Source organism: Podarcis pityusensis (genome assembly GCF_964106645.2).
Source record: "Podarcis pityusensis genome assembly, chromosome: 5".
Classification (NCBI taxonomy): Eukaryota; Metazoa; Chordata; class Lepidosauria; order Squamata; family Lacertidae; genus Podarcis; species Podarcis pityusensis.
The window spans coordinates 24,306,931-24,323,484 of NC_138032.1; the positions used below are offsets into that span (position 1 = coordinate 24,306,931).

General features: G+C 41.8%; 2 protein-coding genes across 2 annotated transcripts in view; both read left to right on the plus strand.

Moving 5' to 3' along the window:
- Positions 1–3,335: 3,335 nt before the first annotated feature.
- Positions 3,336–12,451, plus strand: COMMD2 (COMM domain containing 2). Its single transcript, XM_081008345.1, has 5 exons — positions 3,336–3,509; positions 6,211–6,288; positions 7,653–7,735; positions 9,415–9,588; positions 11,921–12,451. Exons 1-5 carry the CDS (start codon positions 3,443–3,445, stop codon positions 12,116–12,118), a joined length of 600 nt encoding a protein of 199 aa, XP_080864471.1. The 5' UTR covers positions 3,336–3,442; the 3' UTR covers positions 12,119–12,451.
- A 2,552-nt stretch (positions 12,452–15,003) lies between these two features.
- WWTR1 (WW domain containing transcription regulator 1) overlaps positions 15,004–16,554 on the plus strand; it is a 93,591-nt gene continuing 92,040 nt past the window's right edge. The window contains exon 1 of the mRNA XM_081008218.1: positions 15,004–16,524. Within this exon, the coding sequence (XP_080864344.1) occupies positions 16,100–16,524 (425 nt within the window). The 5' untranslated portion in view covers positions 15,004–16,099. The remainder of the gene's footprint in view (positions 16,525–16,554) is intronic.

The following is a 16,554-nucleotide window of genomic DNA, read 5'->3' on the forward strand; positions in this document are numbered from 1 at the left end:
ATTGATGTGGAGTGCAGAAATTTTAAATTCGAATAATGGTTTAACAAATTAAGTTTTTAATTAGAATTGAGGGCTTGTGGAGCCAACAATATGAAAAAGGAATATGGTAGGGGTGGGGGAAGGGGGGAGTCCCAGAAAGCGGATATATGAAAATAAGGATATATGAAAATATGTAAACTCTTGCTTTCTGTATTTTCTTTTTTTTTGAAAATTTTAATAAATATTATTTAAAAAAAAATAAAATAAAAAAAAAAAATATGGAGGCTAAATGGCCAAAATATTGGGAAATACTAGAAAAGGATGGAGACAATTGGAAATTGCAGAGTTTGGAGAAAATGAAAGACAAAGTGCGAGATTGGTTACATTACGCTCAGATTAAAGAAGTTTTTAAAAATGATAAGAAACTAGGGTTCCAGGTGGAGAAATCGAAATTAGAAACAGAATTGTTAGAACCAAAGATTAAGGTACTTTCAAGGATGTATAACTTGCTGTTGAAATGGAATACACAAGATGAAACGGTTAAATCGGCTATGATAAGGTGGGCACAGGACATTGGGCATAACATCATGTTTGAGGACTGGGAGAGGTTGTGGAGCAATGGATTGAAATTTACTGCATGTAACGCTCTGAAAGAAAATGTACTGAAAATGATTTATAGATGGTATATGACCCCAGTCAAACTTGCCAAAATTTACCACCTGTCTGATAATAAGTGTTGGAAATGCAAAGAGTGTGAGGGAACGTTCTTCCACCTCTGGTGGACTTGCCCTAAAGTGAAGGCGTTCTGGGAAATGATTTATAATGAACTGAAAAAGGTATTTAAATATACCTTCACTAAGAAACCAGAGGCTTTCCTTTTGGGTATTGTCGGCCAAGGGGTGGCAAAGAAGGACCAGACATTTTTTATGTATGCAACAACAGCAGCAAGGATACTTCTCGCAAAACATTGGAAAACTCAAGATCTACCCACACTGGAAGAATGGCAGATACAACTGATAGACTACATGGAACTGGCTGAAATGACCGGCAGAATCCGTGACCTGGGAGAAGAGAGGATTGAGGAGGACTGGAAGAAATTTAAGAACTATTTACAAAAGTACTGTAATTTGAGTGAATGCTAAACAAGATGCTAGATCAAAATAACTGAGCACCACTAAATTTAGAAGTTTTTAAGAAAATAAGTAAGATTGTGAAATTTAGCTCCTTTTGAGAATTATAAGATTATGAAATATAAGGGATATAAGAATTTAAATAAGATGATAAATTGCTGACAAAACGTTACAACGATGAAAGTGGGAGCGGGAGATGTGAGGAAGTCTAAAGAAAATGTGAAAATATGTTAAGATCAATGTTACATTGCTTATTATGTTTATTTTTATTGTAAAACCTAATAAATTGCTTTAAAAAAAAAAAAAACTGAAGTGAAGCCTCAAGAGAGATGGAGCCTTTGGGTAATGAGGACTATTTTCAGTACTCAACGTGTACAATAGGTGCTGTCTTTGGAGAATTGGATTGAGGGTTAAATTTGTAGATTAAAATTGAAACCTTCTGTCTCGTGTGGGAGAAATACAAAAAGTAAACGGGCTGTGAAACCTTTCGAGCAGAGTAAAAGCACTTGCACATTTTGCAGCTTACTGAATCTTAGAAATTAAGCAGTTGTGCCTTTTTATCTCCTTTTTTGTTGTCTCTGACCTTCCCCTCTTAACGACTGTTGTAGAGAATGTAGAGAATGAACCGCACATGTATAGTAAGACAAACATTTGGCTACAGAAGGAGCCCAAGCTTGGTGGAAGAATTTAGGTCTCACATGCAGGAGTCCTAGGTTTGAATCCGGGGTACAACCCCAAAGAAAATATTTCTTGGGGGTTGTGGGTGTCTCCACACTTAGCCACAGCTGAGCCAATCAGCAGAAATATGGTTCCTGCATGGAGCTCACCTAGGGGCAGCTGTGGGCAGGATTCTTACACTGCAGGGAGTTGGATTAGATGATCCTCGGTGTCCCAACTCTACAGTTCTGATTCCATGGGCCAAGCTGCCATTTTGGCCTACTTGTTCCCTTGGCAACCCATGCGACCAAAAGCCCTCCCAATGTGCCAATGATATCAGGGAACTTCTGATCCCGCTTTCAATATCGTTTGTACCCACGAAAGCTTCAGGGCAGGCATGTGCCGCTTCATTTTCCAACTGGTGCATATCCTACAACTTGCAACAAAATAGCTGCAACTTTCTATGCCACAAATGTCCAGGGCGGGGTGTTTGCCCCACGTTCGTTGCTCTTCAGAAGGCAGCAGTGTAGCAACACTGCAGATGTATCACAGAACAACTTCTAAAGGGGAATGATGTGTGGTCCACTATAAATCCATCTCTTAATGCACCATTTTGTTGAAGGTCTCTGACCTTCAACTGCATGTTGCAGAATGCACCTGCAAAAAACCACCACCACGGCCATTCTAAAGCAGGGTTTCCCAAACCTGTAGTCCAAAAACAGCTGGAGACACAAGTTTGGGAAACCCTGTTCTAGAAGGGGCCCCAAATCCTCTTCAGATGCATAGGCATAGCCAAGGGAGTGCAGGGGGGCACCTGAAATATACTCTGAGTTGGGAGTGGATTTCATGCTCTTTATTCAGCTCATAGTGGTGAGGAGGAATGGAAGTTCCCCCAAGAATGTCTGCTTTATATACATTATTTACACAATGGGCCCTGCATGATTGGCTAGTTCCAGGATTCTCCAGTAGGCCAATCAGGTTGTGGATTCACTTCCACCTGGAGCTGGATTGGGTGGCTCCTGTGGACCAATGAGACTGCTGCATTCTGGAGCCTATTGTTCTAGGACCAATCAGACTGCGGCATTCTGGAGCCTATTGTTCTAGGACCAATCAGACTGCGGCATTCTGGAGCCTATTGTTCTAGGACCAATCAGACTGCGGCATTCTGGATCCTATTGTTCTAGGACCAATCAGACTGCTGCATTTTGGATCCTATTCAACTCAGTACATAACAGTACCCAAAATCAAGTTAATAAAAAAATGCATACCGGAGGTCCCCCCCCCCGCGCGCAACATAAATCCTGGCTACGCCCATATTCACGTGTTACTCACAGCAGGGATATCTCTCTACTGCTTCATGCGTCTGGTGAAGCGACCTCCACGAAAGCTTATGCCTTAATGAATGCAATTAAGGCAGCAGTCAGCCGCAGGAGGCCGCTTGACAACCGCCTAGCGATTCCCAAACGCCCCGCGAGGGGATGGATTGAAGTACAGTACTGCGTGGGGACAGAATCAGGCGGCGGAACGCTTCGGCGCGGGAGTTGATTCCCGGCCGGGCAGCTTTGGCTGAGGCGCCGCAGTGGCTGCGGGGGAAGCTTCCGCCTGACGCGCAGCAGCGGCGCCGGGGTTACGGTCGGCGTCGGTTTCGGTCGGCGGGGGGCGCCAAGCTGCGGAAGATGTTGCTGGTCCTGTCGGAGGAGCATAAGGAGCACCTGGGCTTCCTTCTCCAGGTGGAGAGCTCAGGTACGAGCGAAAAGACATTCGGGTTAGGATTGCAGCCCAAACCTACCCCCTTTTTTGGGATGCGCGCATTTGCCTGGTGACACATCCCACCGAAGTCGACGGGGCTTTCTTCTGACGTGAGTTAGACACGGGTCAGGATTGCCCTGCCGGTGTTAAGCCCCGTTTCTTTCAACGGGATTTGCTACCAGGCAAGCGTTTAGGGGATCGAGCCCTGAAAAGTAAAAAAAAAACCCCTCAACTCTTCGAGATTAGGGGATAAAAGCTGCAGTGCTTTTCTTTCTTTTTAGGGGTGGCGGCGGCAAACAACACCTATTAGTCTTCCAAATTTTTGACAAACCAACGCCAAATTACATCGAATTTGATAGAGGATAAAACGCTGCAGCCCTAACCCCAGCGACTGTGCTTGGCGAATTGTTCCCAATGTCTGAAGCTTTATATCCAGTGGTTGGCCTATACTTTTTAATTTATTTGCTTTTGGATTTATTTTATTTTCTACTTGTGCCACTAAATATCGGACAGTTCAATAATCTTATTGTAGAAGAAAACGCACAGTACTTATAAACATTGCAAACATGAAGAGGAAAAAAGAAGAGAAAGGGTAGTTTTAAATTTTATTTTTGTTTATTTAGAGAGACCTTTAAGTTAAAGCAGTATTTTACCATTGGCTACTTTTTATTGTTTTTCAGCGTAGTTTTAAACAAATGAGACTGTAATTTTGATGGTGCTATACAAGTAAGAGAGAAAACATACATGCCTGCCTCGTAGGGAAGTTGTAACTTTCAGTAATATGTATATTTTAATCGGTGTTCAACATTTTGTGAATGTTGACTACCTGACATTCATTTTTAGATGTGCTATTAACATGCAGTTGAGTTGATAGTTTAATATTTTGTTGGAAGCCACCCAGAGTGGCTGAGGAAACCCACCCAGGTGGGTGGGGTATGAATAAATTATCATTATCATTTTATTTATTTATTTAAAAATGTTTGTGTAGGTCAACTGCATGCATACACAAACACGCACACTGTAAAAACCACTTCAAGAAATTAAAGCAGGTAGCCCGCCATGACTGAAAAGGCTTTTCTTGAATGGTCGGCATAGGAAAAATTTTCAGCCAACGCTGCAAGGTTGAGAGAAGAATCTCTCTTGGAAGAGCCTCACTCCAAAGCGCTGGGCCGAGTTCAGGCCATTGAATTCGGTGGGATTTGCTGTCTTAGAAGACATGGTTGGCATTGCAGCATTATCCTCAGTGGCGGACTTCGGTCTTTCAAATTTTAGTGGCATCCTAGGTGATGCCAAAATTCGGCATCTCTCCCCCCCGTCCCGCTCCATCTCTCGCCCTCTGTGGCATCATTGTGGCAAAGGTAACCACCAACCTTCTGATCGGCAAGCCCAAGAAGATCAGTGGTTTAGACCACAGTGCCACCCGCGTCCCGATTATATCATTGTGGTACCCCTTGTGGTGCCCTCTTGGTTCATCACCAACTGTGGGAAACTGGTCATGCTTCCCTTAAATCCACCTCTGTTGTCCTATACAGCACTTAAGTGTAGTTATACCAAACTGATACAGTTAGCACAATAAATCTAGCTTCATTTCCCCTACAGTACTGCAGTTGTATGTAATAGAAATCAGCACTGATTTGTGAATAAATTTGTTCACTTTACAAGATGTTTCAGGTTTGGGCCTGCGTGGAGCTGAGACTCGCTTCCTCCCCACCTCTGTATGTTTGCTTTATGCATTTTCTGTGTGAGCTTATGATTAGCTACAGCTTTTAATAGTAAATATTTAAGTAGGACTTTGGAGCTTTCTAAGTGCTTCACATACTTTATCTTAGTAGTATTTACAGTAGTCCTATAACATAGGTCTTTATTATTACGCTCCATGTTGTGGAGGAAGCCCAAGGCAGCAAACACGCAGCTGGGCTGTGACCCCCACATTCATAGAGCAGAGGTAACATTTCAGTTAGTAACTTCTCAGTTCACATTCTCAGATTCTTAACTAGACGTTATTGGGCAGGCAGGTGTGGCTGTCACTGGCATGTATCTCCCTCTTAAAACATGCTGAGACATCATCTCACTTGGTATTTCCCTGCCACAATTCACTAGCTCCTCCTGCCTGGTAGTGGGGAGATGTCGAACGTGGTGACATCATATGTCCTCAGGCAAATATTTAGAGATGGGGGTCTTCAGCAGCCCCATGTCCCCTGTAACAGCAACTAGGTATTTATATATTTTTAGTAAGCAAAACCTATGTGCCAATAAATAAATAAATAAATAAGTGGTTTACGTAAAATATTGTAAAATACTAATTTTTAAAATAGAGATTAAAGACACATAATAAAATTATCCAAATATAGGTAAAACCATCAATCCTTAGCTGCTACACAATGGAAATCTCACAACTGTAATAACAAAAAATGCATTTCTTTACATTCACAAGGATCAGAAATTTAGGATGCACGCTTTAGTACTGTGCCCATTCCTGCTGACTTTTACTACCATAAAAACTGCCCTGTGGAAATTAAAAAAATGGATTCACAATTTACAGTAGGCTGAAATAAGCCATATTAAGTTGAGCTACTCCTAATGAAATCTGGTTTTCTACAACCAAGCCATCATCTAGTTTCCTGGTTCTGCAAACAAATCTTTTTTTCTTTTCAGTTGTCAATGAATTCTGCAAACAAATCTTCTTTCTTTTCAGTTGTCAATGAATTTGGCCGTATTGCACTGGAGTTCCTAAGAAAAGGCACAAACCCAAAAATCTACGAAGGAGCAGCAAGTAAGAATTTGAGAAGTGTGGTTAAAGGGCAGTATTTTCCAAGGGCCTTGAATCAATACACTGCTAGACATCGGCCCAATTCAGAGGTAACAATGTTGGTCCTGCAAAAATTATATGTTGGACCTAGAATAGCTGTGTTTTCACACAAAGGTAAACTAAGGCAGTTGACTCAGTTAACCAAACTGTGTGCGTTGCTCCTAATTGCTTGCTTCGCTCCTCCCCCGGTAAGAGCATGTATATAAACCAGGAGGGGAATAGCTTACTGCTTTAGCCATGCCTGACATTGTGGTTTGTTTAAAGCAGGGTTGGGAAATCTTTTTGGCTCCATGGGCCAGATCCTTATCAGCATCAGCCTCAGTGACCAAATTTGAAAGGTGAGCAGGGCCACCCACCTGTCAATTGCACTGTGTCATTATGATGTCACATGGTTGACAGATGGGCAGTCAAAATCCCTTCCTGGAGTGATGTTAAAATGAGGCAGGTGAGAAGCACTTCAGAAAGCAATCTGCCTTGTTGAGGGCTTACTGATTAAGAATTTTTTGGAGTCAAATATATCATCATCTTTGATTTGAATGGAACATGATGACACCTGTAGCTTCCTCCAGTTATTACAAAGCAGCAACAAAATTGAAATAATTCCCTGCAGATTTGTCAGGCTGTAGTGCCTGTGTAAGGTCAACTGAAATGAACTGAGCTTTCATTGGTGCAGATGCAACAGATTGCGGGTTGCTGATGTACAAGTCAATCTGTGTCTTTAGAAAACAAATGGTGCTGTCTTAGCACTGTTTGCCATGAGAATGTAGAGGAGGAATAGTGGCATGTTTGAATGCTTCTATGTGAAATTTTTTTTCTTTTAGACTCCTTCTCCCAGACACAAGTTTTCCACAGGTGTGGAATTTTGACACAGGGAAACATGGAATTATGCTGTCTCCAAGTGGCATTCTTAAGTGGCACAGTCCTTGGAGCACTGTGTCACTTACTTTTCTGAACATATAGGTTGGTCCTGGGTCTATATTGTTTTTCTCAAATATTTGTTAAGATGATGCTTGTTTACATTTTCCCCCCTAATAGATTCTGAAGAGACAGCAGCTGTAGTACAAAATGCATCAAAGATTAGTTAAGTCTACAATACAAGCACTATTTACTAAGGCCTCTGATCTCCATAATCGTCATGTACACAAGTGGAATATTCTAAGCTAGAGGCCTCTTTTTGCCTCTACTTTCCATTATTATATACCATATATTGTAAGGATATGCAGACTAAGTGTGCTTAGATTTGCAACCTATTTTTATTTGAGATTTACTTGCATGAATATTGTATTGGATCAGATCCCTGTTTGATGTTTTCTCATCCCGTTTTTCAGGAAAACTTAATGTTAGTAGTGAAACAATTCAGCATGGTGTAGAAGGATTGACATACCTTCTCACCGAGAGCTCAAAACTCATGGTAAGTGTAACTCACAGTGCTCTTTGTGAGCTAGGCAGATGCTTTGAACTTCTTACTTTCTTGGATATGTGGGTTGGGGGCAGCGGTGGCGGGGTGTGTGTGTAAATAAAGGTCACAGTTGAAAGCTCAGGAAAACTCATATTTTGCTGCATCCTCCATATAGTGTTGCTAACTTCTTTTATATCAGCCCCTTCGCTGCTTATCAGCAGGTGTTAATGCTTATCTCCACATCAGGAAAACTTCACCTGCTGATTTCTACCGATGTGGAGTGGAGGCGGCAAGAGAAAGAAACACTGACAGGACCAAGACTTAGTGCTACTTTGGATACCAGCTTTCAAAAAGATAAAGCCATTTTATAAAATCTTATGTATATTAAGAGGATTAAATCTGAAAAATTCAGTCGGTTTCTTCTGTATGATTAGGTTTAGGTTTTATTCTAGTTTCTGCCCAGTGTATCAAAATGATCATCTGACCATGGATGTCATAAATGAGATGCATCATATACACATTTGGAATAGGAGGGCATGTACACATTGTAAACTGTGGGTAGTATCCAGTGTTAGATATAGAATAGAGCCGTTCAAACAGGGTGGATTTGATTTAAATCAAATTGATTTAAATCACTAGTAAGTAAGACTTGATTTAAATCATTTTTTAACATTCCTGCTGGTATAATCTTAATATTTACACCCAAATGAAGGTTTCATTTTTGGAATGATAAATTTTCAGAGTAGTTTTTACAGTTATATCAAAAATTACTGATTTGGTTATACTATTAGAAATACAAAGACAGGTAATTATGAAATTATTGTTTATATTTGGACAACTTTTCTGCTGTACTTTATTGGAAGGAGAAAAATAATCATTTCCTTAATAACAATTTAAACAATTTATTTAACTAAAACAATAACATTATAGCATATGTATCCATGTTTGTTAACTGATGTGGTTAAACAATTTTTTTTTAAAAAAAACCTTAGACTGAATTTTAGCACACATCAAAAACTTTAAACAAATCCTTGTTTCCCGATGAATAGCCTTTGGACTATAATGTAACTTAAATAGAAAACGTATCTTTAGAAAGATTTTCCTTCCAAAAGCATTTTATTTCAAAAATCTGATTTAAATCAAAAAAATCCGATTTATTTTTATTTATTATTTTTTAAAAATCATTGATTTTTATCCACCCTGCGTTCAGATCAGTGGACATAAATAACCTTAGAGTATGCTTTAATTGGATACCACCCAATATTTCTGTAAATGGTGTTGCATTATGAATGTTGTGAATTACTTTCTATGTTGGCCTCTGCTTCCTTTTTCTATTTGGTATTAATAGACTGCAGTCAATCAATTCTTACTAAATGATTTCCTTTCACACATATTTCACAGTTGGAAATGCAATCCTTACACAAATTTACAAAGACTGTGAGCAGAGGAAGGGCCATCGCTCAGTGGCAGAGCATCTGTTTTGCATGCAGGCTTAACCCCAGGCATTTCCAAGCAGGGCTGGGAAAAGGCTACTACTGCCTGAACCCTGGTGAGCTGTTGCCAGACAGTGTAGGCAATCTGGAGGCAGATGGACCAATGCTGCAACTCACTATAGGGGAGTTTCCTATGTTTGTAAGTAAAACAGTAATAGAAGCAATCAGGAACTTAAAGATTCTATTTTTAATTTTTAGATATCAGAGATAGATTTCCAAGACTCTATACTTGTACTAGGATTCTCTGAAGAATTGAATGCCGTATTGCTTCAGCTGTATCTTGACAATAGGAAGGAGATCAGAAGTATTCTTACTGAACTAGCACCGAAGCTGCCTAGTTATCACAGTCTTGAATGGAGACTAGATGTGCAGGTAAGGGTGAAAATCTTTATAGCGCTGTTTACATTTGGCATGACACAAACTGCTAAAGGCAATAGTTTCAAAATTACAGCGGTAGCAGTAGTATTATTCATACACATTTTTGCATACGGTTATTCATGACAGAACAGTAGAAAGCGACCTGCACAGTTAGTTGCCCAGTGATTTAACAGCACAATGCAGCCTACTTCTTAGGCTTCCATGTACTTTGAAGCTGTACTTTAATATTAAGACAGAATTTCCCATCTGTGTATCAGAACTAGCTCAGACAGTACGCCAGTGTTCTGTCTGGTTACAGACAATTGTATTGACGTTTTATGGAACTGGAACATTGATTTTGAAAGCAGCAGCTTGTTGCTAAAATTTGCCATTAAAAAAAATGAAAAATTAAATCAGAGGACATTTAACAAGCTATTGAAAATGTAGCTTAACAAAAAAAATTAAAACAGAATTAAGAAACTGGGGAAAATGTCGACTTTAACAGAGCCCAGTAAGAGGTCAAGTATGCAAACTAGTCTGTATAATAAAAATCAGCAAACAAATTGTGTGGAAAGTTATTTGTGAGCTGAGTGCAAGGGTGACTCGCATACATGTACAAGCACATAGATGTACACCCCCCCCTTAAATGTTCACTATCACCTTAAGCATTTTACCCTGCTCTTTAGCTGAAAAGCTTCCAGAATATCTTACATAAAGTCAGTAAAAGCAAGAAGGCTCCCACCTGCATATGTAGGTACTCTCAAACAAGTCCCCCAACCCTATGAAAGGACTTGTGATCTTCCTCAGATCTTCTCATCTTCCATATCCTCATTCCCACCTCCTTTATGTTACTGACTCCATGCTAGTATGCAGCCTATTATGAACCTGTGGCAACTGTAGCTGGCCAGGCAGGTGAGGGGAGTGATCTGTGTTCCAACCTTCCCTGGGCTGAGTTTAGTCTTAAGCCAGAAATTGCCAACCAAAGGCACTGATCTGTTTTTGAAATGTTTATCCATTTCATCTTGTTCCTCCCACACCAGAAGAGGCCTAATAGGGAGCATTTCATGTGGTTAGTCAAGCTCAAAAAATAACACTAGTTCCTGGAATTCCCCCCCCCCCCCCCAGTTTAGTTTATTTGGTCTACAGACCATAAACTTCAGATACAGCATAGGGTTATCAAGACAGCTGCAGTGGGGTGGGAGACTATTTGCATGTACACCAGTTGTGCCTTTTAAAATAAGAGTATTACAAAATCCATGAACAATCAAAAAGTAATATTTTAAAAATGCAGGCAATTTGACTCAAAATTCATCCTCCCTTTGTGGCCTAGTTTTGATGGCTACAGCAAGGAACTTGGCTATATTTTCAGTAATCATGGGGTTGGAGTCTGCCATGAAAATTGAAACATAAAATTAATCTGAATTCCCCAAGTATAAGGAAAGTACTGGGGAAGTAAATCAGAATCCTATATTTCTAGAAACATTACAATATAGAACGAAGTCTTCAATGTAGGCAAAGCTTATTTACCTTCAGCAATTTCGGCTGCCCCTGGCTTTGCTTGATAAATATGCTGCTTTTGGCTAAAATTTGTTTATAAAAAATTTAACACCTTTGGCTATTTACTACCCCATCTTCTGCCGCTGGGATTAGAAAATGCACGCAACTAGTAGCATTAAACAGAGATCTCTAGATCTCAGTTTATAAATTTCATTAGCTTGGGCAAAACGGATTTCTTCACCACTGTACCTTGGGTCTACAACCTAGCACTGATTTTCTTCTAGACACAGAAGTGTATTTTCAGCAGTTAGGTTCAGTGCTTTGCCACCAGCTGTTATGGAAGTTCTATTTACCTGGCTGCCTTGGCACTTAAGAATTTGACTTTGCAAAAGTGGCTCAGTTGAAACATTATCCCATGTAATGTTTATAGGAATATAAGACCCTGATTTATTTCTCCAGTATTTCCCTTACACTTGGGGAACTCCAAAACTAGGCCACAACTGTTAAAGTAAAGGTGAGTTAGGAATCAAAATTGTTGGTATTTTAAATTTATTTTTATGATACATTTGATCATGGGTTTTGTTTTACTTTAAAAGGCCAAAATTATAACAATGAAGATAATAGTGTTTGGTTCTTATTTTAGTTCTTAACCCAGTATATCCAATTGTCCTTCTGAATCAAGGGGTGGATATCATAATGTTGTAGGTACACACTGTAGAATATATCTATATTTCCCTGTTGAATTATGAATGCTGAGAATTAGAATGCTTTTGTTAATTGCTATTCTTAGCACATCTCTTCATTTTAAATCTTACTGAGTTTTCTTTTCCTCACCTCACTATTTACATAGCTTGCTAGCAGAAGTCTGAGACAGCAAATTAAACCTGTTGTGACTCTGAAGCTCCACCTTACTCAGAATGGAAACCAAACTACTCAAATATTACAGACCGACCCTGCGACGTTGCTTCACCTGATTCAGCAACTGGAACAAGCTTTGGGAGAAATGAAAACAAATCATTGTAGACGAATAGTGCGTAACATCAAGTAGTATTTGCCATCTCAGTAAACTTATGGAAACCAGTGTCGCCAAACAACAGTGCAACTGGACCTGTCAAAAACTTTTCCTCGGCCAAGTTCTTGAGATTACATTTAAGGGCTGAATTTGCTTGGGTGCTAATCTAGTAATAATGTCAGATGCAAGTTGGAATAATCATCATAATCTAACCAGACATCAATATTAGTTGAACATGTAAGCTTTTCTAATTTTATGTACAGCTGCCTTTTGCATAATGTGCTGTACAGCTTATTGGTATAATGACCAAACATTTTTCCTTCTTATCTTTTCTGATCTGAATAAAGAAACATATACAGTAATATTTTATATGTATTTGTATTCAGGCTAATTTCTTGTAATTACTTTTTTTTATTTTTGGGCCAGCCGCTACTCATACAGAGGAGAAATTCTCCATCCCCTAAGTGCTGGCTGATGTTACTACGCAAAAGGAAATAGCACCAACCTATGGTCAAAATTGTTGTTGTGCTTGAAATAAGCAACCATGTTTGGTTCATACAGGATGTCACCTCCTGTGCGTGAGCTGACTTGAGAAGGATGCCCTTGGATAACATAACATTGCAACTGGAAACCTGAAAAAATATCACTATACCGAAAAATATTGCGGTGTGGGATTTGCTAACTTTATCTATGGTACAAACACCACGTTATTCATGGAAGCGCACGGGCAAGGCAACTGGGACTGCTCACATGTACAGGGAAATGCATTGTTATGAATCAAAGCACTTAACAAAAAAAAGTGCCACCAACTTGCACAGATTGTTCAGGAGGATACTATGGTCACAGGGCTGGATTAACCATTAAGCAAAATAAGCATGTGCTTAGGGCATCTAGGGAAGGTACAGAAGTTTTCCATTGCCGGATTTACCATGGACCATATGGCACAGCTAAACCAGGCTCCACAAATAAAGGCTCCCATAATAAATGGGGAAATTGCATACATATATATGTAATAATAAAAATAATAAGATAGTAATACTAAAAATAGTAATAATGGAGATTAATGATATACCTTGAACTTGGGAACACAACAAAATGTAGAAATTTGCCTTCGTATTTTTTTTAACATTAATAATCACAAATTGCTCAGCAGAGTATTCATTTTCTCAGTTGAGGTATATTGAAAACCCCAACAGAACAACTATGCAACAAGGCAGGCTGGATGCCTTAACTCTATTAAGTATAGAAGCAGATGTGTTACATAAGATTTGTTTTGAGGATCTGATCAAAGACTATGCATTTAGACAAATTGGGAGAATTCTCCCCCCCCACAAAAAAATTTAAATAAAGTGGAGGTATACACAAAATAAAGATCATTTCCCATCTTGCTATAGGTTTTGTTTAATTTCTAAAAACAAAAGTTAATTTTACGGTTTATTATTGTTTATATTTTTAATTAGATATATATGGGGGCACCAAAATCTTTTAGGTGCTTACAGCCTCTAAAGGTCTTAATCTGGCCCCGTGTGGTCAGTGGTATTAAACATTCCCAAGAGATCAAGTAAGAGCTACAAGGTCATACACAGCCCACTCCTGAAGGCTAAGGCTGGTTTCTACCCCAAAACAGTGCCTGAACCCAGAAGGATAGAAACCAGAAGGGTTGACAAAGTTCTCAGGAAATGGGTAATTACAGCAATCCTTTTCTTGGGGAGAAAAGTTAGTTCTACTGTTTTGATTGGCTGAAGGCAGGCCACAAGATTTTTCTATGCAACGTTGCTCGGGACAGAAAGCAAAGAAGCAGTGCAGTTTCTATTTGTTAGCTATGGATATCCTCAACTACAATGGTACCTCGGGTTAAGTACTTACGTAATTCGTTCCAGAGGTCCGTTCTTAACCTGAAACTGTTCTTAATCTGAAGCACCACTTTAACTAATGGGGCCTCCCACTGCTGCTGCCGCCGCCGCACGATTTCTGTTCTCATCCTGAAGCATAGTTCTTAACCTGAGGTACTATTTCTGGGTTAGCGGAGTCTGTAACCTGAAGCGTCTGTAACCCGAGGTACCACTGTAATATGCAAGAGCTCTAGAGGAAAATAAGCAGAAGCTGTACTGCATTATACTGTGATATGTGGGTTGCATGACTTTGCTCTTTGTGTTAAGACCAGCACCACAGGTAACATGAGAGACTTGAGTCAAATAAACAAAAGAATATGTTTCATGGGCCAACACAGCTATTTTGGACTTGAGAGAATGCTTACCATTGCAGTTTTTAAAAGGCACAATCTTAACCATTCAATGCCCTATTTAATTCAATGGAATTTACTCCCAGGTAAATGGGGTTTGGATTACAGTTTTAGTAGATGAAATCCAATGGACTGATTAAGCACGGTAGTATCTTTGCAACGGGCAGGGGAAAGAAGGGGAGAGGCTCCCAATCGAAGCATCAGCACTGAGGAGCTATAGAAACCCTCCACATATCTCTTCCTCTCACAGTCACCAGGCACCTGTGGGAACCTGCAACCGGGGACGGGGGGCGGACACATTCCTACCATGCCGTTTGCGATGCGACTCTCAATGCAGGATCTGTCAGAGCCTAACCCTGAGCTGTGCTCAAACTCCTTTTTGCATATGAAAGTCCCACTGAATATCTGAGAAAAAGCGGCTAAGTGGCTTCAGGGAAGTATTTAATGGTAGTTTCGGCCAGTCTGATAAAGGCGAGGCCGCCCCCAAACGAGCGACAGGGACGAGCTGGTTTTCTGCACGGTACCCCCTCCCCCTCTTTGTACGATTCCTTATTAGGGAGAGTCCCGCAGGAAGCGGTGGCACGCTTCCTTCGCCCGATGTATTAGTCATAACCCCCGCTGGATTTCCGTCCAAGATCCCCGTAAAACTCCCTAAACCCACCCGCAGGAGGCTCCTCTATCCCAGCTGGGGAAAAAAAATCCAGCAGGGTCCGGCTCTCAGCTGAGCCGTGGGAGGACTCTCAGTGGGTGTACCGTGTAATCGGGCTGGTCCCAGACACTGAGCTCATGAATAATGCAGCTGCCAAACTTTCTGCGCCGCCCTGAGAGTTTTGGGTAACTTTGTTTGGGATAGTCCCAAAGCAGCCGCCGCTGCCGCCACTACCACGGCGGGAAGTACTCAGCTCTTCAAGATCCGGACCATGGGTATGTGAACGGGAAAGGGGACCCCCTTCCCCTCTTTCTCCCCCGCAAAAGATCGGTTTTCTGCCCACCCACCCTTTAAGAAAAATCAAAAACTTTTTTTTTTTGCGCTCGGCCAGGCAGGGGGAGGAATCTTCGGTCAGGCCTGGGAACCGAACGCTGGCAAGACCCCCCTGGAAACCTCGGCGTTCGAAATCGGAACGTTCACGGGAGCGCCAGCGTTCCAAATCAGAACGTTCAAGCCCCTCCGAAGCTTTCACTCGAGCCTCAGGCCTCCTCTGGAATTCCGGGCGGCGAGGCTGAGCCCTCCTTTCCTCCCTCCCGTGACAGCCGCGGCTGCAGATCTACCCCCACCTCCCCAACACACACCAACTAGTCCTTTAAAGGAGCTGCTTTCTTAAGAGGGAATTGTAACAAATCTCTGCAGTTGCAGCGGGGAGGGACAGCAAAGAAAAGAAAAGTTGCATAACTTTCCGCCGGGGCCTGACTTGGACGTGCTTCATGTGTACTCTGGGAGATCCTGCGAGATAAAAAGTTTTGGGAGGGAGGGGACGGCTGCCTTGGAGCCGCCGGGGCCTCTGGGGAGAAGGGGAAAGGAAAAAAAAAAGGGCGCTCGGATAAGTTTAGCTTTGGAAGGGTTTGAAGAAGCTTATCATCATCATCATCATTATTTGCATCTCGTGTCTCGGATGACTTTCGGGTCTCTTTTGGACCCTCACTGCAAAATACTTATTTTGTGCGACGGGGGTTGGAAACTGGCGATTTAAGAGGGCGAAACCCCAGAGATTTGCTCCAGAGACTCGACTTCCCCGCCCAAAGTTCGGGAAAGAAAAGTTCGGGAAAAGGTGGCGAAAATGAACCCTGCTGGCGTCCCTCCCCCGCCGGGGCAGCAGGTGATCCATGTCACGCAGGATCTGGACACCGACCTGGAGGCTCTCTTCAACTCGGTCATGAACCCCAAGCCCAGCTCGTGGAGGAAAAAGATCCTGCCAGAGTCCTTCTTCAAGGAGCCCGATTCGGGCTCCCACTCCCGGCAGTCCAGCACCGACTCAGGCAGCCACCCGCCGCGGCTCAGCAGCGCTGCCGTCGGAGCCCACCACGTCCGCTCGCACTCGTCGCCCGCCTCCCTGCAGCTGGGCGCCGGGGCCGGGGCCACCCCGAGCCAGGCCCAGCAACATGCGCACCTCCGCCAGCAATCCTACGACGTGACGGACGAGCTGCCGCTGCCTCCCGGCTGGGAGATGGCACTCACGCACACGGGCCAGAGATACTTCCTCAAGTAAGTCTGGGGAGGAAATAGCTTGGGGGG